Raw genomic sequence first — 26,336 nt, 5'->3', positions numbered from 1 at the left:
GCGGTTACAGCCCAATATCAACCGTCGTGCATTCCGACCAGGGATGTTGCGAATATTCGCATCCGCATCCGCATCCGGGGAACATCCGCATTATTTTCAACATCCGCATCCGCATAAAATCGATGCGGAGCTCATGCGGATGCGGATGTCGACCAAGTCGGTAACAGGAACGTCTTAGCGGCGGCGTAAGTGCTAGGTAATTTCGTCATTGTGTATATAACGAAATCGTCTAGATCCCGAAAAGTCGGCCAAGTTACTGTTTATTAAATAAAACGCACCTATTATATATTCTTGCTCAAATACTAAACGTTCGTTTTTTTGAATAAACATTACTAAAAATGTAATATTTGACGTTTTTTAAGTACCAAATCTTGATATCCGCATCCGCATCCGCGGATGTCAAAAAATCTGCATCCACAACATCCCTGATTCCGACAAGATTCAGGATGACGCGTCGCGCAAGGCGTTCAAGGGGTTAAATTTTATTTATAGTAGCAATACGTAGAAGTGAGATGTAGACATGTCTACCGTGTCTAACGTATAGCTGCGTCCTTGTCGTCAAGCGCTTTACCAAAAAACAATGCATGTACCTAATGTGTAGGTAAACTAAAGTAAAGAACGGGCAGCAACTGAACGTTAAGAAGCGAGGTACCTACCAAGGTAATTATCGGCACTACTTTGAAAAATCAGAAGAAAAATGTGGTACAGTCAGTAGCAGAAGTTGCTAAGCGGGCGAGGAGTTCAAAATTATCTTGACTTGCTCTTATTCTCTTAACAATGAAGTCGCGTCAAGATCATTTTGAACACCTCGCCCGCTTAGCAACTATTGCTGCTGACTGTATCTATGTATGGGATGCATACAGAGTTACTGCCTTTCAACTTTGAGTAGCAGTGTGATGAGATACGAGATTTTTTCAAAGTAGTGCCGATATATAACATACACATTCGACCCTATACCATTAAAGTTAGGTTTATAAAAATACCCTAATAAGACTTACCCTAATATGAAACTTTTTTTCCACTGGCAACGAAACAATTTCGTCACAAGATAGCAAAATGCCATGCCAGTTGTATTATAGCAACGATAGACGTTACACGTGTACTGCATATAACGGAAAAGTAAAAACTTAGGTGTAGAAAGAATTAATATAAGTAATATTATGGGTATATATACTTTCGGGACCAAAGTAAGTACCTTTGCCTTCAATATTTTGTATCTTTATTTAACAGCACATCTCTTTTAGGACCGATACAGACGGACTGCAACCCGATTGAAATTTGTATGTTAATTTGTATAAACTGCACGCCAACTGCAAACGTCGGCGTGCAGTTACCATACAAGTTGCAGTCGGGTTGCAGTCCGTTTGTACCGGCCCTTAATGAAGTTTATAAATTATAAATAAAATAATATAATGACTTTACGGTCTTTATAATTATTATTTAACGATGGCACACTAGATCGGTCCTAGTCCACTTATAGAAAGCATCACGTGATCACCGATCACCCGGCATAGAAAACGAAGTGTCGGACGTCTCGGCCCGGACCCGGACCGTCCTAGCGTGAGTCTTAGAATAGGTTTTAGAGACAAAGTCTATTACTTATATACTTACCTATGACTTACCTTTACAGAAATTAGTACCTACCTACACCGATTACAGTAGTCTGGGGTGAGCCTACTTGAAAACTCACAGTCTCACTCTTAAGAGGAAAAATACAATGAAGATTTTCTACTCAAATGAGCTTCAAGAGCTGCGGGCCAGTGGGGCTCGGTAAGTATATTTTGGTAAATTTTTTAAGTTTAGTTTAGTTTAAAGTTTTTAAGTTTTTAGGTTACAGTTTTTCTTTTTATTTTTAATATTTTTAAATTTGATGTATATTTTATAATTCAGTGTGGTTTTTTTTTTTTTTTATATGTTATTAGTATGTTTTTTTTTGTTTTCCTTTTCTTTCGTTGTTGTTCAGTATGTATAAATTTTAGTGTCTCTCTCTTTTTTATGTCTGTTTTTTGTGTGTCGCTGGCGTATGTGTTGTCGTCTCATAGTTTTAAGTCAGGTCCCCACTGAAAACCAGCGCCACGGATTGCCGCGGCATTATGCTGAGTGGGGTCCTATTTTAGCGTCCAATGTTTTTTATGTTTGTATGTCTTTGTTTTCTAGATGTAATATGTTGTGGCGTTAAATAAATGTATTTTCTTTCTTTTCTTTCTTTCTTTCTTTCTTTCTTTCTTTCTAAATAACTATAACATATCGGCTTACATTGTAGCTATCTTGCATTGTAGACGTAAACAAACATACTTATTAGCTCTTAGCTCGCCGGCTGGTAGGCATAAATACTATTAATAAACATTACCGCTATCATCGTGCACGTTCGACGTGTTGCCTCTCTGTCGCACTTGTAAATTCGTACGTAAGTGTGACAGGGAGGCAACACATCGAACGTGGTTCGCGGTAGGCCCTCTGTAACGTAGATATAGCTCAAGCTGCGTTTGATTAAATAACTAATACCTACCTACTTTGTGTAGCAGTACGCAGTACCTAGAGTAGCCCCACCACACACTTATAACATGATACGTTTTCTTCCTCGTGTCATCCCGGCATTTTGCCACGGCTCATGGGAGCCATCGGAGCCTGGGGTCCGTTATGCATGTATAGCAGTAGTAGCCCCACCACGCTTAACAAGATCAAATTCCTTCCTCCCGTTATCTTGGCATTTTGCCACGGCTCATGGGAGCCTGAGGTACGCTTGGCAGCTAATCCCAAGAATTGGCGTAGGTAGGCACTAGTTTTACGAAAGCAACTGCCATCTGACTTTCCTACCCACTCAACCCAGAGGGTAAACTAGACCTTATTGGGATAGTCCGGTTTCCTCACGATGTTTTCCTTCACCGAAAAGCGACTGGTAAAAATATCAAATGATATTTCGTACATAAGTTCCAAAAATCACATTGGTAAGTACAGTCATCCTGCAAGAGTATGTTACTCGCCGAAGGCTGCAAAAATATGTGATACCTACGCTCTTATTATGGCTCTACAAATAAGATCGTGTCAGATATTTTTGCCGCCTTTGTTGTGTAACATATTATAGCAGGTTAGCAGCACTTGCCGGGGTTTGAATCCGCGACCTTCGGATTGAAAGTCGCACGCTCACCGCTAGGCCACCAGCGCTCTTGACCTTTTGAACGCCACAGACGACAATTGACGTCAACGCAAAATCGTGACAACGACGCCAAAGACGTCATTTGACGTCGATCGTTTTTTGATGGAAATCTACTGAAAAACACCCCACTTTTAGGTTGGCATTATTTATTCACAAAACTACATTTTACCCCCGTGGCGTCTGTGGCACGGCAAATGGATGCGCCGTTTGGCGTTCAAAAGGTTAAAAAGATCAGTTTAAACTAGAAATTATTAATGAATTTGTCTGTTTACCAGAGTCCACACTTCGAAACCGCAAGGAAATCCGAAGAAACCAGTAAGAGATTTGAACAGCCTACTTCGTGACATATACGAAGTGAGAGACAAACCGGTGAGGGACAGGGATTTTCCGAAACACTTCAAAGTGTTCCAAGCTGTGTCCTTGACGTTGAATGATCTGATGAAGAAGGTGGATCCATACTATGAGCGGTATTCCTTAGTGAGTATATTTTAACTTGTAGGTCTGTAGTACAGACTCTGTACAAACATTGGTCTTTAAGAGCCCATTGCACACTAGCGCCACAGCTAAGTAATCGTAATTATTTAAATTTAAACGAAAGATATTGAAAAAAGGGGGCCGCTACGTACTGTATTGTGTATTTAAGTACCTTTTACATTAAACATTAAACTAGTTTTTATGTTGCTGGATTCGTCAATCTATGCGTCCAAAGTTAAAACGGCCATTTTTGTTTTGAGTTCCTAGATCGACGAAACCAGCAACATAAAAACTATATAGGTATCATATCATATCATATCATATTTATTCATCAACAATACAAGATTGTGTTTGAAATGCACATAAAATACAATTACAATAAAATAATCAACATTTGAAAATAATAATAACAATAATAGTAAGCACTAGTAACATATTTTAGCCATTATACACGACATTCACACAGTATACATAATGAGATCAAAAAATAAGGCATTTATGAACTACTTAAGTATACAAAGCTTATACACTAACTAAACTAAATCAGTATCAAATAACTCATCCAAGCTATAAAAACAACCTCTTAACAAATATTGCTTCAGTTTTTGCTTAAAGATAATATACTTTGAAATATTTTTCAAATGCTGAGGCAGTTTATTAAATAACTTAACAGCCTGATGTCTCACACAGTGCTCCTCAATTTGTGAAGTAGGGCGAAAATGAATTTTCAAATTTTTTGTGCGTGTGAGAAATCGCAGTTCCTCTTCTTCATGCGTTTCAAATCTTTGCTTGTGTTTGACAAGGTCCGTAAGCAGTATATGTATATATAAGCAGGGCACGGTAAGTATACCAAGCTTAAGGAAAAATTGCCTACAAGAGACCCACGGTGGAATACGAAATATGGTTCTTATTGCCCTTTTTTGAGCGGTTAGAGCTCTGTTCACGTTATATCTAAAACTGTTACCCCAGAACATAATGCTATACCTCAATTTTGATTCAATTAGAGCATGATATACTATTTTTAGTTGATCTACACTAATTTCGTCTCTGAGGCTTCTCAAGGCGTAGCAGGCAGAATTAACTACGTTTTCAATAGCTTCCAGCTCCTGTACCCAGTTTAACTTTGAGTCGAGACGTATGCCAAGGAACTTAACATTTTCAACTATGTCTATAGTGGATCCGTTCATAATGATGTGAAGTCTGTCAGTTTTTTTGGAGTTTTGGTTAAATAACATTATTTGGGTCTTGTCTGTGTTCAAGCAGAGATTATTAATTGTAAACCATTGCTGGAAGGTGTTTAAAGCAAAATTAACTATTTCATTTAGTTCTACTACGTGATCAGCATGTATAACGGCATTGGTGTCATCAGCGGTTGATGTAGGTATTCAAAAGGTACTTAAATACACAATACGGCCCCCTTTTTTTAATATCTTTCGTTAAATTGAAATAATCACGATTATTTAGCTGCGGCGCTAGTTTGCACGTTGATGGGCTCTTAACGCACTTCGCAATAAGGTTTCGTTTCGAGGTAACATCTCTAGTAGTAGGTATACTATAAAATACCAGCCCAATATGCCAGCCTGCTCCCATTCACTACCACTACGTGGCTGGTGTCCTCACGTGCCCTCAATGTGCGCGGAGGTGCACCTCGAACGGCTACGTCAGCCATCTTAGGGCGCAGTGGGCGCACGAGCGCCGAGCATACTAGGAGTCGAACTGGTCGCCATGGCCGAAATCAGCTGGAACGATCATCATCATCATCATAAAATACGAAAAGTTATCCATGATCCCATCATTCTTAATGACTATAGTTAATACCCACTGCAAAGTAAGTAGGTAGATAAACCAAAAAAAATCTCCAAATATTTCCAACGGTCTTCGGATAACAGATGTTAGCGGAATAAGTAAGGTATTGCTTACAATTACGTAAGCTAGGAAAGCGTCTTATACGTAGAACTAGCACCTGTTCCGCCTATCCACTAGAGGCAGCCTCGGGTCAGCGTCAACCTGGGGCAGCGTCTCTTTCTTCTTTCCCTGTTCCCTTTATTTGGGGTCGGGCCTCCTCACTCTTCTGCGCCAAGCTACTCTGTTTTGGGTCTTCTTCTACGTTTGACCACCAGGTCAGCGGACGGCGGCCTGGGCCTCTCTTAAGTTCCGGAATTTTTAACCTTTTGAACGCCAAGCGGCGAATCCATTTGCCGCGCTACTGACGCCACGGGGGTAAAATTTAGTTTTGTGAATAAATAATGCCAACCTAAATGTGGGATGTTTTTCAGTAGATTTTCATCAAAAAACGATCGACGTCAAATGCCGTCTTTGGCGTCGTTGTCAAGATTTTGCGTTGACGTCAAATGCCGTCTGTGGCGTTCAAAAGGTTAAAGCGACTATGACGACATGATCATCACTACGTCTGTTCACGTGGCCGTACCACCTAAGACGATTTTCAGTGAGTTCTGGGCAGATGGTTCTGGGGCAGCGTCTCCATTTGCGCGGACTTGGAGCGACACATGCAGCCGCTCGATTCCAAGCTGCCCCTAGAGGATAGGTACGCGGCTTTATATAATATATATGCTCCATGGCGTGGTATATAAAAAAGTCCAGACACAACAAGAACATAACATTTTTAACGAATTCAGGTCCGATTTGAGGGTAGAAAAGACCGCCTACGCATCAACAAGCCAGACGACCTGGACATGGAAATCGTCATCGGCCTGCCTGTCGACACGCATGATCCTGCGCATGGTGATGTCATAGAGGACGTAGCACCCGGCTTTGTGAAGCTGAATATAGGAGGCCAGTTGCAAAACTTGCTGGATAGGGAAGGAGAATGGCGAATAATCCAAACTGCTCACAGGTTAGTTAAGGCCAGTCCAGATGGGACCAAGTTTAGATTTTTGGTGACAGTCGAGCGCATTTTAATTTCAAAGTTGGCCCCATACGCGCATATATTAGCTTCGTCAAAAATTGGCATTTTTGTATCCACACCTTCTGATTTGATTGGTCATAATCTTACAATCGAATCAATTGTGGAATCAGCAAGCTAATGAAATTTTTTACTTGTATAAATTGACAATTTAAATTGTCCCGTAAGGACGGTCTATTATACAACGCAATATTGAGCGTGCAGTTCCCGATGCGATGTATGTAATATAATTTCCTACATATCAACAGCCTACGAGCCTTCTCTAGTTTTTACAGATGGTTAGACAAGGACAACTACCTGCTCCGCTCCCTGTTCATGGACTGGTACAAGAGCGTAGTCGACAAAGCCTTGGACCTCTTCGATGTGACTGAAGATAACCTCCCTTTCGCCATGAATGTGATAACGGTTGAGGTAATCATTTCATTTATATTTATGAGATAATTTTAAATATTTAAAACGATAGTGAGCAATTGAAGGGATGTTTACAAAAACAACATAACTGCTTAGAGCGGTTGACACTTTTTTAAGAACATTGTTAATCGTTTCACGTCTCAACCAGTGTAGTCAGTTATGTTGTTTTTGTAAACATCCCTTCAATTGCTTCTCCATACAAAGCTGGAACAGACGAGCGTACCGGACCGCGACCTTAGTCCGGTCCGAAGCCTGTTCGATCAAGTGGAAGGTGGTCCGCCGTTCGTCCGTTAAGGACGCAGCTATCAGAGCGAGAAAGAGATATGCTTACCGGACCAAGGTCGTAGTCCGGTACGCTCGTCTAAAACAGCTTTAACAGTGGTCACCTGACATTGATAATTTGCTTGTCCAACAAGTAAACATTGATTCTTTTGCTATGTACCGTCGTTACTGACCCAGAAATGTACTGTACAGGAAACTCACTGTCAGTTGTTAATTGTCAAGTTGGTGAAGTAGGTACCTACCTGGAGTGATATGTGTTTTTTTTAGGGAGATACGTACACCCTGCGATTGGCAGACAGCCAGTCCTACACACTGATCGTCGAGGACCCGCAGAGCGGGTTCCGGCTGGACATGGACCTGGTCCCCGCACTCGAGCTCCTTGACCAGGATAGCACAAGGGTTAGTGATCATAAAGGACATTTTAGGGGCACTGTACCCTCTGAGACTGGCAGCCACTCTCACACGCTGATGGTCGAGGGCCCGCAGTGCGGGTTCCGGCTGGACCTGGACTTTGTCCCGGCACTCGAGCTCCTTGAAAAGGATAGCACAAGGGTTAGTGATCATAAAGGACATTTTAGGGGCACCCCACACTCTTGAGACATGGCAGCCACTCTCACACGCTGATGGTCGAGGGCCCGCTGTGCGGGTTCCGGCTGGACGTGGACCTGGTCCCGGCACTCGAGTTTCTTGACAAGGATAGCACAAGGGTTAGTGATCATAAAGGACATTTTAGGGGCACCGTACATCCTGAGACTGGCAGCCACTCTCACACGCTGATGGTCGAGGGCCCGCAGTGCGGGTTCCGGCTGGACGTGGAGCTGGCCCCGGCTCTCGAGTCTATCAACAAGGATTGTACAAGGGTTAGTGGTTGTCAATGGAGCAATCCATTGAAACAAACGGCTTTATAGACATTGCACCAAATTGCATGCAATTATCGATACAAGGTGGAATTTGATCGTTCGATTGAATTCGTTGCATCTTCTTAGTCCACATTGTTGACTTGTAAACAAAACTTTTACCATAACTAATTTTGATTTTGGTGCCCAACTTCGCCGAGTAAAGTTAAGCCTGACCAGGAATAGATGATCACGCGCCATGTTGCGGAATTTCACTGAATTTTTTCATACTATACTGAACTGTAACCCTATACATGAGAATAACAGCGCCCTTGACAATGATCATATATTACTGGTCAAGCTTTATTTTAATTATAATTTTCCTAAGAATAGAAGTGCAAAAAAAAATAACGTAAAGAAATAATAACCATCAAGTGCCCTAATTTCTCCTCTAATCCCTAACTTCGTCTACATAAAAAATGTTCCCCAGCTTGTCAAACCGATATATCATTTTAATACAAAATTGGTGGAGTAGTGGCTGGGGAAAATTGACAATCGAATAGCGGGTATTACTGCAATGTTCTACCGCCAGAGTGCAGCACTAAGCTAGCTAGTAAACCATAGAGTAACTTATACATACTGTGCCTTAAACTGTTTTTTGACAAGTTTTCACGGACAATAAAATATGACATTGATGCATCAAGGCGGTTTGTTAACAAGGGCCTACCGGGAAACGCGAAAATCGAAATTCAGTTATCTGCCTCTTTATCCCTCGAATATGCAAGAGTGATAGAGAGGTTAAATAGGTAACGAAATTTCGATTTTCTTGTTTCGCAGTAGACCCCCAGATTGTGATGGATTGTGGTAGTAGCGCTCCCTACGCAGAGTTTCGCGTAATATTCCCTATTGTCGTTTCAGTATCTGGAGCTTGTAAGTACGGCAGGTTTATTTTATCTTGTAATTTCCTACAGATGCCGAGCAAGCGACGCAAGAAAGGAAATTTCTTGGTGGTGCCTAAACCCATGAAGGGTGGTCCCGACGAGGACGCGGCCTGGCGGCGCCCCCTGCAGCTACAGGGGTGGGACCTCTTGTACATGAAACAGGCCATCCGACTGGTATACTAAACATTAAAGGATTCTACAAACGTTGCAACAAATCGCATGCTAATTTAGGTAATTGGCGGATATATAGGAGCACCGAATTCAATCGATTGATCACGCCGCAATGTATCGCAAATCGATCGGTCAGAACGATCATTTCTCCAAACAAACCCTGACACTCGTCACATCTTCCCGTAAGCCTGACAAAGGACCTAAAATCCTGACATATAAGGGTAAATAAACCCGCTACGCCTAGATTAGTTAATACCACTGTTCGTTGCCTTTTCCGAAGTCAAGCTGGCCAAAACTAAGAGACAACAAATATAGAACTAAGACTTCACCGATTTCTTTCAGATAAAGAAGCTGCGGGACTCCCAAGGCATGGATAAAATACATAGCTACTACATCAAGACCATATTCTACCACGAGTCCATCGAACAAGAACATGATCCAGAATTTTGGAGCAGGAATGCTCCTGCTACACTCTTCATACACATGATCAAGAGATTTCATCAATATCTGGAGACAAAAAACATCCCATACTTTTGGAATGTGGATTATAATCTCATAGGCAATATTGACGAGACAATTCTAGACGGTTACGCGAAAAAACTAAAGAGATTTATTAAAATTTTAGAAGATCCGTCGGAGTATAAAATGGTCGCGAAATACTTGATGTCAGAGAGTCAGTTTAAGGAATATAAAAAGAATTTATTGAAGATTTAACCTTTGCCGAGATAAATAAAATAATAGACTGTATACAGTTTACAGCGATTGGCTGAATTCCGTTGGCTTTTAAAGCTGTAACAGACGGGCGTTCCGGACCGGCAACTTCACCCGGTCAGCATATCTCTTTCTCGCTCTCACTTATAGCTGCGTCCTTATTGAAAGTACGGCGGACCACCTTCCAATTGATGGATCAGGCCCCGTAGACAAAATGCCAATCGCTATCGCTCCGTAGCGATCGAAACGCAACTGTCACTGTCACACTAATATGGAAGAGCGATAGAGAGACACAAAGCGATTCGTTGTCGAAGCGATAGCGATTGTCACCTTGGCTAGGCCGGCAGGGCCGGACTAAGGTCGCGGTCCGGTACTCCTGTCTGTAACAGCTTAACTTGTAATTGTAACCGCTGTTTGCCTCTCTTTCTAACAAATATTGTCAATAAAGCGGGACCTTGGTAGACCGTTGATGGAACATAAATATATATAATCTCTATAAAATTAAGCTACATGATTTCGTGTTATTGGGCAAAGGTCCAGTGCAGAATTGTTATATTAATTATTGTAATAAACTTTTCAAGAATCTGCATTGTTTCATTTCCACCGTTAACTAGAAAAAAAACCGGACAAGTGCGAGTCGGACTCACCCACTGAGGGTTCTGTACTTTTTAGTAAGTATTCGTTGTTGTAGCGGCAACAGAAATACATCATCTGTGAAAATTTCAACTGTCTAGCTATCACAGTTCATGAGATACAGCCTGGTGACAGACAGACGGATGGACAGTGGAGTCTTAGTAATAGGGTTCCGTTTTTACCCTTTGGGTACGGAACCCTAAAAAGAATGAAATACGTTTATTGGGGACAGCTGAGCTACTAAGATGGCACTTGCCCGACGAACAGGTCAATGTAGAGAAGCCCTTAAGGGCGTCCTGGGCCGTAAGAGGGTTAGTAGGTACGAGTAGACTATATATGTCCATCTTCAGGGTTTAAGCTTTCTACGTGCCAGATTTTATGAAAATCTACCTGTTTTATACTCTAGCTTTCAGGTAAAAAGGCATGACTATTTTCTTTCGCATTAAAAATCGATTGTAGTATCATAGGGGGTATTATTGCAATGTTCTGCCGCCAGAGTGCAGCACTATCACATATTGTAAACCATTAATTACATAATATGCCTTAAACAGTTTTTTGACATATTTTCACTTGCATCTAGACGGCAGTGTTGGCCGAAACGTTAATGCCATTGAATATTCTTGACCATTAACCATTATAAATTGAACCGATAACTGTAACAGCCCGTTACCGTTTACGGTCCAATTTGTACTGGTTAATGGTCAATTGCAATTAACGTTCGGCCAACACTGCAAGACGGTTTGTTTACAGTTTACCTACAGTCTACCGCGAAAATCAAAATTTCGTTATCTGCCTCTCTAGCGCTCGATTATGCTAGAAAAATAGAGAATTATATACATAACGAAATTTCGTTGTTCGCGGTTGGTCCTGAGTTTGTGATAGTAGCGCCCTCTACGCGGAGTTTAGCGTAATATTCCCTAAAAATAATCGAAAAGCCTTGGTAATCGACTTTAATTTTACGGTTCCGTACCTCAAAAGGAAAAAAACGGAAACCTTATCCTTATAGGATCACTCGTGCGTCTGTCTGTCTGTCTGTCTGTCCGTCTGTCACAGCCCATTTTCTCCAAAAGTACTAGACCAATTCAGTTGAAATTCATGGACATCTTACGTAAACAAATGAATTTTAAACATTGGAGGCCACTTTTGAGGGGTAAATGGGAACATTAAAAAAATAAATGATTTTTAAACTATATCGTGTTACATATCAAATGAAAGAGCTCATTTTGAGAATCTCTAATATATTTATTTTGTCATTTTATAATAAATAGTTTAGAAGTTATTTAAGAAAATAGCATAAAAATGACTACCCCCCCCCCCCTTTATCTCCGAAACTACTGGGTCTAAAATATTGATAAAAATATACAAAATAGTTCTTTACCTATAGATGACAGGAAAACCTATGAATGACAGTCAAGCGTGAGTCGGATTAATTACTTAGTTTTTGATCCGACCCATACGGGTTTATTAAAGGCAATTCACTCGCGTTTCACATATAAAAATACATTGTACGGAATGTACGGAACCCTTGGAACGCGAGTCCGACTCGCACTTGGCCGGTTTTATAAATAGGATTAATCGATTTTTCGTTAAACAATAAATTTTATCATTATGGCCGTTAACATTCGCGGCTCGTGGCTCGGCTCGTGGCGCGTCTCGTGGCTCGCCTCGAGCGCGTAAGCACGTCGAGCTAATGATTACATTCTCGCCTCGTGGCTCGTAAGCTCGTCGAGCTAATATATATTAAACACTAACAGCACGGCATAAGGTTTATAACCGAATGACAAGCCGAACGCGAGTGTGAACGCAAGCGCGCGTCCCGCGCGAGCCCCTTTGGCTCGTGCCCAAAAAACCGCTCCTCCACGCGACCCAGGCGAGCGCGAGCCGAGCCGTGATAGCCGGTTTAGACTCGCGGCTCGCGGCTCGGCTCGCGGCGCGTCTCGTGGTTCGCCTCGACACACTCGCGTTCGGCTTGTCATTCGGTTATAAACGTTATGCCGTGCCGTTAGTGTTTAAATTATATTAGCTCGACGAGCTTACGAGCCGCGAGACGAGCCACGAGCCCACCGTTTACACTCACGTCTCGTGGCGCGGCTCGCGGCTCGGCTCGGCTCGTGGCTCGCGCGAGAGTCTAAACCGGCTATGAGACGAGCCACGAGCTCACCGCTTACACTCGCGTCTCGTGGCGCGGCTCGCGGCTCGGCTCGTGGCTCGCGCGAGAATGTAGGTAACCCGCTTTTTAAATGTATTCCCTGATTTTACTACAGTAAAAAATAACCTTGTTGTATTGAACGATTCATCTCAAGCCGTGAATTGATTTATACCTACCTCCGTTTTTAGATTTTTCAATTAGTACTTACCATTGAAAAATCGATTTTTATTGTTTCTTTTTTATTGATTAATAAAATATTTATAATACTTGTGAAAAATACTAAATAAAAACACAATTTTTTAACCATCCATTTTAAGACATGAATCGATTACAAAGATTAAATTTCGATTTTTTTTTAAAGAATTAACCAGTTTTGCGTTAAGAATCCGCTTTTTTTACTGATAGATACTAAAAAGTCTACTAATCAAAGTAATAAAACACAATTTTATCTGAATGATTGATTAAACACGCAAGTCGATTATCTAATATAATATCGATTGTTATATAATTGTCTAATTGATTACCCTGTCACATCCCTACGCTGGAATTCCCCGAATAATAAAAATAGATAGATTTTTGTCGCTGGTATCAACTGACGTGCCGCTGTCGATATAAAAGCAGTCTGTCGTCGAACGGGCAAACAATTTTCGCGTGGATATTATCGCAAGTGCACAATTTTGTGTTAGAATCCCGGTGTTACGTTTGTGTTCTGTAATAATTGTAAGTTTTAGTTCATAACCTGAAAATAATTATTCTCATTGTATTGTATCTACGTACATTAATCATGTATTTGCGGCATTGGATTGTAAATGCTTCTGAGCCACTTCCACGCCACTTGATTATCAGTTTCATTGGTTTCAACATAGTATGTTCCTTTGCTATTCGATTCAAATAAGTATGATAGATAACGGAGTTCATACTGTATTCTAATAAGACTCGTTACTTTTTTCAATTTTTACTTCTAACTATTATCTGGTTAGGCATTTATATAAGAATATAGATATAGAATTTAATATTAAACTTGTTCCTTTTCGCTACCGATATCTTAAATAAGCCCCAATAACTGCTGCTGTGTTGTTTTAGAACTAAGGCTGTTGTGTCAGGGTTTGCCGCTTCATAACCGCAAAAATCTGACTACGAGGTTCAGTAAATAATGTATAAGTAATTAATTTATAATACATAGGTGTTTGGAATTGTGATTCTTTATTTTTCTCAGCCGTAATCATGAGTCAAAACCGAAATCGCACCGACAGCAATGACAGTGATGATGATTCGTCAGTAAGCAATTGGGCAGTAGCAGGATTGGTGGGGCTAGCCGGCCTAGCAATAGGTGCCGGAGCTTACTACATATCTTCATCCTCATCCTCGCAAGCGGAAGAACAGAAGAAAAAAGAAGAAAGGGAGAGGGCAGAGGCAAGACAGAGGGAACAGGCCAGGCAAGAAGCGGAGTACCAAGGAGGATATTCTGGATGGAATTTATTGACCAATGTGGCCTGTGCTGTAGGCAGCGCTATGTTAGTTCCTTTTTTTATTAGCCTGAAAGAGTGTTCCACTTCTGGGCAAAGTCCTCCCCTCTTGCCTGCTAATTGGTCCAATACATGCACCCACGACCCCTCCTGCAAACAAGTTTCTATGCAGGGGGGTCAGTTATCACTGCAGCTTACTGTACACTCCCGCCACCTCTGTGTGTGACCTACCGATATGTGTCTAGTTGTCCTGCCACTCTGTCTTGTTCTTCCTCTGCCCTGATATCCTGTGGGATCCAGTCTGTAGCCCAGCCCAGTAACTAACTCTTTCAGTAATTTACAACAAAGTCATTCTGTCTATACAAAATTAATTTGTTTTTCCAGAATGGGATCCCAGATGTCTGCAGCTGCACCCGCAGAGCCTGTGGTGGTTGTCCCAGATAATCCGGTGATCACAAACATGAATGCGCTGCTCCATGACATATATGTCCGGTACATAGCGTTGAAGGATAAAGAGTTTGAGGAACATTATAATGTGTTTAAGACAATATTTTACCGGCTGCATGAGGAGATGAAGGTTGCAGATAAATACTATAATCGCTATTCAAGTACTGTGAGTATCATTTTATTTTATTTTTCTTTTGGCTCTTGAGAATAGGTATATTGGCTAAGATGTACACTCACTCATACACTTATTCACTTTGATGTAAATCAATTGCTGCACAAGGGCCTAGGATGTACTATGTGCTTCCAGCTGCTATAATAAACTGGCCTGATGACTCAATGTTTAAAAACAAACTTATAAAAGTTTTATTACATTATGGCTGGTTACATTCAATACTTTGAAAAAATTCATTGACCCTCTCACAATCTGTATAAACCGGAAATGGCTGAATAAATAAAAGTAATTATCTTCTTATTTTAATGCGTTGTACCAGATAACTGTTACACATGACAACCAACACAATTTATACCTACCTAGCAATGTTAATTTTGTACTTATCTATCTAACATATTATAATGTCCATCCTTATGTCTCTTTTTTATATGGTGAAATACAATCATAGTCTTTCATTTTCAAAGTGAGCTCCATAGAGATCAATCTATCAATCTAAGGATATGATAGATAGAGGACTCTCTAAATTCATATATAAACACAAAAAAAATAGTAGGTTTGTTCAAAACCGTAAAAAAGGCATTTTGCAAGAAAAGTTTCAGAACACGAATGTTTATCAACTACTTATCTTCTCTTAGCCCTATTAGTAGAATGATCGTTGCTTGTTTTGAGATCCATCAATCAGATGAATATCAAAACAAGCTTTGTAAACAAAAAACTATCACTACCGCAAATACATTGTACCTATTAATTTCAGGTACAATTCGCGGGCAGCCATTACGACCGCCTACGCATAAATAAACCCGACGAATTCGACATGGACATCATCATCGGTCTGCCTGTCAACCTCAAGGAGGCCCCCAACCCGGCCAACAGCGACATAGTCCTCGAACCCAAGGCTCCCGGCTTCATACAACTGAAGGCCGGGACACAGTTCCAGAACTTACCCAAGAGAGATGGCGCTGACTGGGTTATCAATAGAACTGCGCATGAGTGGCTGGATGAGAGAAACTATTTGCTCCGCTCGAAGTTCACTGACTGGTTTAAGAGCGTTGTTAACAAGGTACCTTTTTGATTCTGTGTGCAAATTAACAAACTTATTATAGGTATCCTTTATTATATAGTGATTTCATCTAAACTTTCATTGATATAATGCCTAATGTAATATAATTTTCAAATTGTATATAGACATGTTTTATAATGACATTTTTATAGGTATTAATTTTATTTGACATGACTGTTAGTTACAATAGTTTTGGCATCTTTCTAACGAACTCTATGACCTAAACCTAAAGCACTTAAGCAGCAGTAAACTTATAAACGTATAGTATGAATCTACAGTAAGCTGCAGAGATATCTGACTCCCCATAAAACTTGTTTGCATGGGGATCAGCTATCTTTGCAGCTCACTGTACTAGTATTATGTAATATGGGGTCATCCATTAAAATTACATCACACGTTTAGGGGGAGGGAGGGGGTCAAGAAAATGTGACATGTGACAAGGGGGAGGGGGGAGTCATAAACTTTGTGACGTCACTTTATCTTCATCAGTAACCGAAAATGTATTTAAATTATTTTATACGCTAATTATCATTTAAATAACAAGGTTTTGAAACGATAATCGTTTTTATTCGTTTAATTTTATTTCTTAATCAGTTTTGGGTTATAAAATTACTAATATTTCTTTTGTCAAAAATATTTTGATAAAATATTAAATAAATATTTGCCGATTTCGTTGAAGAACACACCAGGGGGGAGGGGTTTGCCAAATGTGACCAAGTGTGACAAGGAGGGGGGGAGGGGTAAAAAAACCTAGAAATTCGTGTGACGTAATTAATGGATGACCCCTATGTACTACTGCAGACATATACCTACCTACAGTCACCTGCAATAATATGTTACACAACGAAGGCCGCAAAAATATCTGACACGATCTTATTTGTAGAGCTATATATAAGCGCGCGTTACATATTTTTGCGGCCTTCGAAGATTAACATATTATTGCAGGTGACTGTACCATATTGTTTCTACAGACCAAGGCTTCCGTTATTTTTTGCCTTCTCTACCTACCTTATATTCTCTATTATTTTTTAGGCTATTAACATTCTCTTTTCACAGGCAATGAACAGTTTCCCCGCACATTCATCATTAGCCGGTCGCCGCGTGATGAACGTGGATGGTATTCCGTACACCTTGCGGCTGTCGTCGAGCGGGCCCGCCATCACGCTCATCATCGAGAACTCGAGGGGGTTCCGTCTGGACGTGGATCTGGTCCCGGCCCTCAAGTTCCCTAAGGAACGCTGGCCTATCTGCAGACCGTATAGAAAGGTAGGGACTTATATTGTCTTCGTGAGGCCCAAAATACAAAAAAATATATATAACATACTAGTGGCTCTGCGAGCTGTAGATCTGTATGGCTCCGTCATTTTGAAATGTTTCCAAAAATCGACAAATAAGTAACTTCAATGTAATCATCGAACCTGCTCATAAAATTTTACGAGAATCAGTTGAGAATAGCGACCCGTAGAGGAGAACAAAACGGAGGAGAACGAAAGCATTGCTCAAGTTGAAACAGAGACCTTCGCTAACGCTCCTCAATAAATTACAGTTTGTATCTTTATTGAATAACAGAAGGTTACAAATAAAACAAGCTCTGGAATTGGTATGCATACCTTTAGGTACTTACTTATTATTTTTAGTTCACAAGAAAAAAGCTGAGCGAATTCATTGTATCTCGGCATTGTCGCTGACGGCATCATCTACCTAATTCACTTTTTTCAAGGCATTTGGACAAGAGATCGAATGCGAAATTGAAATGAAGAATGTAGACAGTTTATTTTTCGCAGGTGCCAGACAACTGCAACCACCACGATATATTCATGGTGGTGCCGAAGCCTATGAAGGGCGGGCTGAATCGCTACGATACGGACCGCTCGTGGCGAATCGCCATGCACCTGCAGGAGCGCGACATCATGCACGCCTCAGAGAACATGCGTCAGGCCATACGACTGGTAATTCATATTCATTTTATTCCATTGTTGTATGGGGCTGAGGTTGTCCATAAATTACGTCATCGATTTTTGACGATTTTTGCCCACCCCCCCACCCCCTAAATTGAAATGACGTATGTTTTTGTTTTGCAATTTGGTTTGACGTTTAAAAAGTGCGAGGCCAAGTGAAGCTCAAGTTGATGTCGATAAAATTATGACGTAAGACAGTACAGTTATGAAATTTTTAAATATTATAAATGTATATGTTAGTTTTTTTGGTGTAAGTGTATGGACTCAAGGTCTGAAATAAATGTTTTTTTTTAATCACTTTTACGATAAAACTAACTAAGGTAGGTAATTTTAGTTCTTGTTAGAATGACTAGTCAATGTTATTTATTTAATAAGAACGGTTTTGCAACGATATTAACAAGTATTTCAATAGGTACCGGTTCCGAGCCCTGAAAGGTACTGAAAGTATGTTGCAAATATCAAGTCAAAACCTGTCTTGATCTCATATCTCCGTAGTACAAACAGCAACATTCCTAACTATACCTTATTACAAAAGCCATAAGGGCTACCGATGTACAGTTAACAGTGTGGGCGATAATACATTATGTTTATCAATTATTTCTGAGAAATGAATCACTTGTTTAATGTTTATAATATATCTGCTAGACTGTCTCTATCTCAAGATAACTAATAGCTACCTACTTGATATATGTACTTTACTATCTTTAAAATATTGTTACGTCATAATTTAGAAACATTGCAAAGTTATTGAAATACATAAATAGCAGAGTTATCATGTTTATATCAGTAAATACCTACTAATTTTAAATGCGAAAGTTGGTATGTTACTATTAAACTAGACACTTAATAAATTTTGATGAAATAAACGCTTGTACAGGCACGACAGACTAAATTCAACTCTATATTCATCGTATTCTACCTTATAAGGGATAAAAATACGGCCAAAGAAGCATAGTAAGTAATATTTCTTTTTCAGATCAAAAAACTCCGCGACTCCCAAGGATTGAACAAAATAGCGAGTTACTACATAAAAACAATCTTCTACCACGAGGCCATGGCGCGGCAATACGAGCCCCATTTCTGGCGCAACAGCCCGTCCTACCTCTTCAATATTATGGTGAAAAGGTTCATCGAGCATCTAGAGTCCGGGGAAATTGCTTATTTCTGGAATAAAGAGAATAATCTCATTGGACATATTGAGAGGTCCACTTTGACGGGCTATGCGAATAAGCTGAAGAAACTGGTACCGATTTTGGATGATCCGTCGAAGTATAAACAGGCTGCGAGGTATTTGCTGACGGAAAGCCAGTTTAAGGAGTACAACGGTAAATTCTTGCACATTTGAGAAGTGGCCATATGTACGATTAAACGTAAGTAGAGTAATTTGCTGTAACTGGCCACCCCAAACAAAAAATGAATTCTATTCACCTATAACATGGGTGCGAAACTCCTGACTTCGGCCAAACTCGGCTCCGCTCGGCTCATCATTGCTCCGAGCAATTATTAGGGTTGGCACCACTTGACTTCCTTTTGCGTGCACGACCACAGATAAGATAATCACTTGAATTTTGACAACCCTAAATAGCCGAAAGGGATAGAGCCTTATATTAGAAAGGGACAGCATGATTCGACCCTGAACCGCTGTCAAACTTCGGTTTTGTAGGAAGTTTCCTTTCTGTACGGTAGTACTATTATTTATTCTGACGACCGGTCTGGCCTAGTGGGTAGTGACCCTGCCTATGAAGCCGATGGTCCCGGGTTCGAATCCTGGTAAGGGCATTTATTTGTATGATGATACAGATATTTGTTCCCGAGTCATGGTTGTTTTCTATGTATTTAAGTATTTATATATTATATATATCGTTGTCTGAGTACCCACAACACAAGCCTTCTTGAGCTTACCGTGGGGCTTAGTCAATTTGTGTAATAAATGTCGTATAATGTCGTATAATATAATATTCTGTGCCTATAAATAGAATTCATTTTAGTATAAGGTGGCCACTTATTGAAAGCTGGCCAGTTATTGAAACCTTATACTAAAATGAATTCTGTTTAAAGGTGAATATAATTTATTTTTAGTTTAGGGCGGCCAGTTACTGGCGAATTGCCTTATTAGGTATTTGTCAGAAATGTCAGAATATGTAATCGCACGATTGATTGTATGTAAGATGTGTGAAGCCTAAAAAATCGTGGCCCTGAATTGGACAGCTGAAGAAGATGGCGCTGTACGGCGCAATACTTTGTGGTAAACCGTTTTCCTAGGATAGCGGTGCCGTCATATAGTGGCCGTTTCCATACAAAATATATGGATGGAGTGTTTTGTATAATGTAAAATATATGGAGTATTTTGTACGGAGACGGCCACTATATGACGGCACCGCTATCCTAGGAAACCATGCAGAGCTTTACTGAATTATCAAACGTCAACTGAAAGTTACCGCACGGATATAGACGCCATCTACATTATTTGTCAAATTCGAAGAAAATATATTTGTTACACAAATAAAGGCCAAGCATGTTGCTACTATACCTAACCTTTTTTTAAGGATTACGTTTAAAAAATTTATGATAAAAAATTGCATTTATGAATCATTGGGTAGGTAGTTCTTTTTTCCGACGATGTCTCTATACTAAAAATGCGTAACGGAATTGTTGTTTTTGTCCACTCAGTAATGTTTATTTTGAAAAACAATTGCAAATATATTTACAATGGATACAAGGTTACATATGAAACGTTTTAATTATAAATATTGTACTAATAAGTTTTTGTGTTTACTACTACTACTACTAATACCGAAAGATTATTTAGATAAGATTATAATTTTAAAGATAATATCAATAGTTAACACTTTCGGTGCCGGGCGTCCCGTTTCCAGTGTAAAATGAACACGCATACGTGTTGTTGGCAGTGAATGTGTTAAAATAATTGATTAATTATTAATTAATTCACAAAGGTGTGCCCCACTCCTCGTCACTTCGTACTAATTTTATAAATTAGTACGAAATGACAAGGAGTAGGACACATCTTTTTAAATACATGCACCCATAGTGACCGGGTTAATTGCGTCTATGGGGCAATAGGGTAACTGTCAATTTGATTATCTATGGTAAAAAAATGTACCATCGTCTAGAGCGGCATCTATGATAAAAAATTTTTACCGGCTCTCCCCATAGGCCCATAGCACTTTTTTCAGATATACAAGTCTCAGCTCAGGTACTGTATTCACATTCTTGATTTGTTTTTTGTATGATACGTCCTTGACACGTGCGATTGTATCATATTAATAAAAAATCACGTTGAGATTGTAAAACATAATACCACTCCAGTGTTTATACACATTGTGTTGTGTTGTGTTGAATTTTCTTGTACTTACACATATATAAGAAATATAAGTAAGTAATTTTAGTCATAATAAACAAATAAGTAATATTGTATGGTGCTTATGAAGTGCCTACATATTCCTCGAGTATAGCAATATAAATGATAGTATATAATTATATCTTACATATAGTCATTGATAGTAGAAGAAATGTAAAGTCTAAAAAAAATCGTGCACCTAATTTGACAGCTGAAATAGATAGCGTTATTCTGCGCCATATGTTTCGTTTTCACTATCAGTGTCAAACGTGACCAACACAACGCAACACAACGTTTAGACAGTTTTGACAACTCAAGCCTCACAATTTTATTATAGACTTTGCACATCTTATACGAAAGTACATCTTTAAAATGGTGACTAATAAGAAGTGATAATTAAGTTTGTTGTATTGGTAGTCCAGAGGCCCATTTCTCGAACGGTATTAGTCTAATATTATTAGTGTGATGCCATGGTAACCCATACGATTTGAAAGTTCGTGGACTAAAAATATTAGTCTAATATCGTTCGAGAAATGGGCCCCATATTGACGAATGATTTGTTTATTTTATTTGACGCATTGTTGTAACTTCAGAACCGGGTCATTTTGAAAATCGAAAATATCTCCTTTTGATTCTCTAAAAACTCCGAGACAATTTTGTGAAAGCGTTATACCGGGTGTGGCCTGTAACACGAGCAAATAATTAAAACATAGATTGTACTCCTAAAACGGGGACACTTTTGTTCAACAACTTTTAAAAATTATGAAGTATTTAGACTCGCTATTTTTCATACAAAATAAATATTATCTTCAATGGACGCCATCGCCACGCCATATCATTGTGATTGACGTTGCTTGTCACGCCTTAAACATAACAAAATTCGCAATACATTGCGTCTTAGAATAAACTTTAGTGTATTAAAAATCAAACAACAAGTTATTTTTAAAAGTTGCTGAACAATGTTGGTCAGTATGAGGAGTACAGCCTACAGTTTAATTTATTGCTCGTATTACAGGCCACACCCGGTAGATGTCTAATACTTTAAGTGTTGCTAACGTAACGAATTAGCGATTTTCGATATTACCCCGTTTTCAAACTTATCAGTGTTTTTTGTAACTTCGCATTTATCTTTACTTAATTGTTTCATCCGTAATATTCGTAATTTTATATCAATAATCAATGTAATCATTATTATTACAGTCGTGTTCAGAAAAACGCATAGAAATTCAAGGACGGAAGATAGGCTCGGTAGAAAAAAGCCGGGTACAGTGGCTCACTCTACCTAATTTCAACCCGAGAGAGGCGATATTTGGGCGACAGAGCCACTGTTCGAGTTGAGCCACTGTTTCCGCCTTGACCCTACCTATAACTCCATTAGGTGTATTAAATTTCACCTGATGAAAATACAACGGCTATTGAGTCTGACTGAATTAACATTTTGGCCGCCACGTCTTTTTGATGGATTGAGGGATGTGGGTCTACCGCGAACGTTAAAAATCGAAATTTCGTTATCTGCCTCTCTATCGCTCTTGCTTATTTGAGCAGTAAAGAAGCAGATGATAAAATTTCGTTTTTCGATTTTCACGGTTGGCCCTAAAAAGGTACATTTTTAATTTTAAACAGTATTAGGTACCTGCCGTTTGCCGGGTACAAACCTATTGCCAAATAGGTATGCCCTAATTATTCTATAATTATCTATGCAAATATGACTTCCCTAAAGGAAGTCTCTGAATGGGGTCGACTTAACTTAGTCCGTTTTAACCCTAGCAAGACACAGGTTTGCGCGTTTACCGCAAAAAAGTTAGAGTTTGTCGCGTCACCTCGTTTTGAGAGCACTCCCCTGAGTGCCGCAGCCAGTATCGGAATCCTTGGTGTCGACATTTCGAGTGAAGTCCAGTTCCGCGGTCATCTAGAGGGTAAGGCTAAATTAGCCTCCAAGAAGCTCGGTGTGCTCAACAGATCGAGACGGTATTTCACACCGGCCCAGCGCCTACAGCTTTATAAGGCGCAGGTTCGCCCACACATGGAATACTGCTCTCATCTGTGGGCAGGGGCACCCCAATACCAGCTTCTCCCTCTGGACCGCATCCAACGAAGAGCGGCTCGAATTGTTGACTGCCAGCGTCTTTCGGAACGGCTTGACTCCTTGGCGCTGCGTAGAGATGTAGCCTCGGTCTGCATTTTCTATCGCATGTATAACGGGGAGTGCTCCGAGGAATTGTTCGGATTAATCCCTGCCGCTTCTTTTCGCCATCGCCCTACGCGACAACATTACCATCTTCATCACTTGGATGGTTGGCAGTCCTCAACTGTGCGTTTCTCCAGAAACTTCCTGCCTCGCACAGCCAAACTGTGGAATGAACTGTCGCCAGTGGTATTTCCGGACCGATACGACCTACAAACCTTCAAGAAAAGAGCGTACTCCCATCTTAAAGGCCGGCAACGCGCTTGCAACCCTTCTGGTGTTGCGGGTGTCCATGGGCGGCGGTAATCGCTTACCATCAGGTGATCCGTCTGCTCGTTTGCCTCCTATTTCATAAAAAAAAAAAAAAAATATATATGGCAGTGTAAAGTTAATGAATGTTTTAGTTTTATAACGGTCCAAAGATCTAAATACGTTCCTATGATAATTATAATGATAATGACTGATTATTGTAATAAACGATTAACCACCTATTTGTCTGTATTTTATGTGGCAAAGATGTGGTAAAGCATAACATTGCCTTTCCTTAGAGCTGTTTCCCACTGCCGTCCAGTTTTTTGCGGATACGGTTTTTTGCAGGATCCAGTTTTCTGTATAGTATGCATGCAGGATCCCGCAAACGGAATCCTCGTGTGAAAGTTACTAGAGTTAGACCAGGAAAAGTCTGCAGCGATTTTGATAGCCCACGCAGTGCAACTGTTATTTATACGTCATAATTTCATAGAAGTTTGACGTTTAAAATAACACTAACACTTAGCACCTATACTACCTACTAAAACGGAATCAGAGTCAGTGGGAAAGCGGCCTTATTTAGCAGTCCTATATAGCTTATAACCAGTAATAATACAGTAAAATTATACATTTTGCGTTTGCGTCAAATCCGGTAGTTCTGATTTTTTGCAGACTTGTTTATGATGTTGGCCCAATGAATAATCCAAGTTTGTGACCTCGAGCGCCGAACGCAACTTTGTCAATAATAATGTCTTTGTCAATCGAATAAACCGCATTTTTTTTAGATTTGGGCGATTATAACCCTAAAGTACTAGTTTTTGATACTAACTTCCTAGGGCGTTTTTAAAGTAGACTAAATTTGCTACAATAAGACACTAGAATTGTCTCTGTACATCTAATATTTTCCGAGATGAAGCCTTTCAAAATGTATAATTTTTTCGAACTTGTATTCGTAGGCCAAGTAAGTGCAGTGAGTATACACTTTTGTCTCAGGCGATGCCGGTTGGCACAATTGTTTCTAAGGTCAATCAAAGCTGATTTGGCCCGGTAGCCACATGATTGCGTTCGGCGCTTTAAGTCACAAACTTGGATTATTCATTGGGCCAACATCATAAACAAGTCTGCAAAAAATCAGAACTACCGGATTTGACGCAAAAGAGCCAGGTTACAAAATTCGACAAAGTTACTGGATTATAATTATTATAAATGTATAGATAAATAAAATAAAAAATAAATAAATAGGTAAATAGATAGAAATAGGTAGATAGGTAGGAAATGTAGACTAGTGCTTTGTACAAACTACAAGAACTTATACAGAAATAGAAGAATCGTGGAATGTATTGGGCCGGCGCATAGTTAACTCGGTCCGACTCTATTATGCTTGCTTATAAAAAGAACTGCCGTAACTGACGTTGGGCCTTTATTGCCTTTTTCCAAAGACAATACAATCACTACTACGTTCTATATTGGCCATAAGTACAAACTAGGTGCTGTGCTAGACAAGACCATGTCAAAAATGACAAAATATTAAATCAATTTCACTCGGGACAAATACAAACAATTATGTCTCTTCAAGAATTAAGAAGAACGCAGTTCCATTAATATTATCAGTAAACAAAACCATAATATATTCAAAAGCATTTCTGTGGTTTATCCAAAATCCAAATGACACCGTTGAAAATTATCAAACACTTGGATAGGCCTTGCCCTCAAGGTAATGATTTGAAGTCTAGACCAGGGTTTCTTAAACTTTTTGCAGTCACGGACCATTTTCAAAATTTAAACGATCCGCGGTCAAAAATATTTTAAAATAAAGTTTCATTACACTTAGGTCTCGTCTAATCAACTTTACTACAAGATTTCCTATAGTAGGTAGGTAACTGACCTACTGTATCAGGGGTCCCCCTGATAAATATGCTACGGACCCCTAAGGGGTCCGTGGACCCCACTTTAGGAAACCCTGGTCTAGACGGAGACATATGGGATACAGTGACACCTCAACCAACGTGCAGTGACACCAGCCAGTGTTGTATTTTAAGATTTGGTGCTCTGGGTCTATAGGTAAAGAACGTTGGCCACGCCACTGACCGCGAGATTAGGCTCGCTCTTTCCCTTCCAGCCCGCGGCATCAACATTATCCGTTTTAGGCCTGGTTATTACTTACTGCTCTGATCTGTCGTTAATGCACACTTGCACAGTTTATTGAGCAAGGAACAAAACGTGTCACTGTCATCAGTGCCTTGCGTTAGTAAGGGACAATAGTCGTGATTTGTGACTTGTGACATTTCGCTTTCAGCATCGGTTTTGTTAGACAGTGCGAATTCTGTTATACCTTGCTACAGCGAGCTGCAAAAGTACATGATACCAAATACTTACCTACTTTATGAATGAATTCCTTTCATAAAGCGGGTATATATTATGTAGCTGGGTCATGGGCTCATGGGTGTACATAGGTATGTACGTACAGAATCCTCACTGTATGTGTGTTGCTACGGCACTATTAACTATTCTATATATAACAGCACACTACAGTTTTACCGGCTTCCTCTAGCTATTCAAGCTAATTTTCTTCTTTTCAGCGCTTTTATTCCACTTCTACTCAAATGAGTGACCGCGAGAAGGACTGGGTACCCGTGGCGGCCGGCATAGTCCTCGGCTTGGGGGTGTTGGCCCTGATCTACAAGTACTGGGGCGGCTCTGGCGACACCCGCGCGGCCCCGTGTTCCCCGCTCAAAAAGGAGTGTAAGGGCGTC

The 26,336-nt window shown here is 40.0% G+C and overlaps 2 protein-coding genes and 1 long non-coding RNA gene across 3 annotated transcripts; 2 read left to right on the top strand and 1 right to left on the bottom strand.

The window, feature by feature from the left end:
- Window positions 1-1,382: 1,382 nt before the first annotated feature.
- LOC134793968 (cyclic GMP-AMP synthase-like receptor) lies at window positions 1,383-10,371 on the top strand. The gene is made up of 7 exons (XM_063765679.1): window positions 1,383-1,770; window positions 3,433-3,634; window positions 6,268-6,485; window positions 6,830-6,965; window positions 7,515-7,646; window positions 9,055-9,198; window positions 9,538-10,371. Exons 1-7 carry the CDS (start codon window positions 1,718-1,720, stop codon window positions 9,907-9,909), a joined length of 1,257 nt encoding a protein of 418 aa, XP_063621749.1. The 5' UTR covers window positions 1,383-1,717; the 3' UTR covers window positions 9,910-10,371.
- A 3,521-nt stretch (window positions 10,372-13,892) lies between these two features.
- On the top strand, window positions 13,893-19,480 carry LOC134793967 (cyclic GMP-AMP synthase-like receptor). The gene is made up of 6 exons (XM_063765678.1): window positions 13,893-14,202; window positions 14,539-14,767; window positions 15,528-15,833; window positions 16,890-17,099; window positions 17,618-17,782; window positions 18,768-19,480. The coding sequence occupies exons 1-6, from the start codon at window positions 13,913-13,915 to the stop codon at window positions 19,134-19,136; spliced, it is 1,569 nt and encodes a 522-aa protein (XP_063621748.1). The 5' UTR covers window positions 13,893-13,912; the 3' UTR covers window positions 19,137-19,480.
- Window positions 19,481-22,990: 3,510 nt separating this feature from the next.
- On the bottom strand, window positions 22,991-23,720 carry LOC134793966 (uncharacterized). Its single transcript, XR_010144602.1, has 2 exons — window positions 23,549-23,720; window positions 22,991-23,217 (listed from the first exon to the last, which is right to left on the bottom strand). It is a non-coding gene; the product is annotated as an uncharacterized LOC134793966 (long non-coding RNA).
- Window positions 23,721-26,336: the final 2,616 nt, after the last annotated feature.

The sequence above is a fragment of the Cydia splendana genome, chromosome 9 (assembly GCF_910591565.1).
Source record: "Cydia splendana chromosome 9, ilCydSple1.2, whole genome shotgun sequence".
Lineage (NCBI taxonomy): Eukaryota > Metazoa > Arthropoda > Insecta > Lepidoptera > Tortricidae > Cydia > Cydia splendana.
The sequence above is the reverse complement of the archived record's forward strand: the minus strand, read 5'-3'. Positions and strand labels throughout refer to the sequence as shown.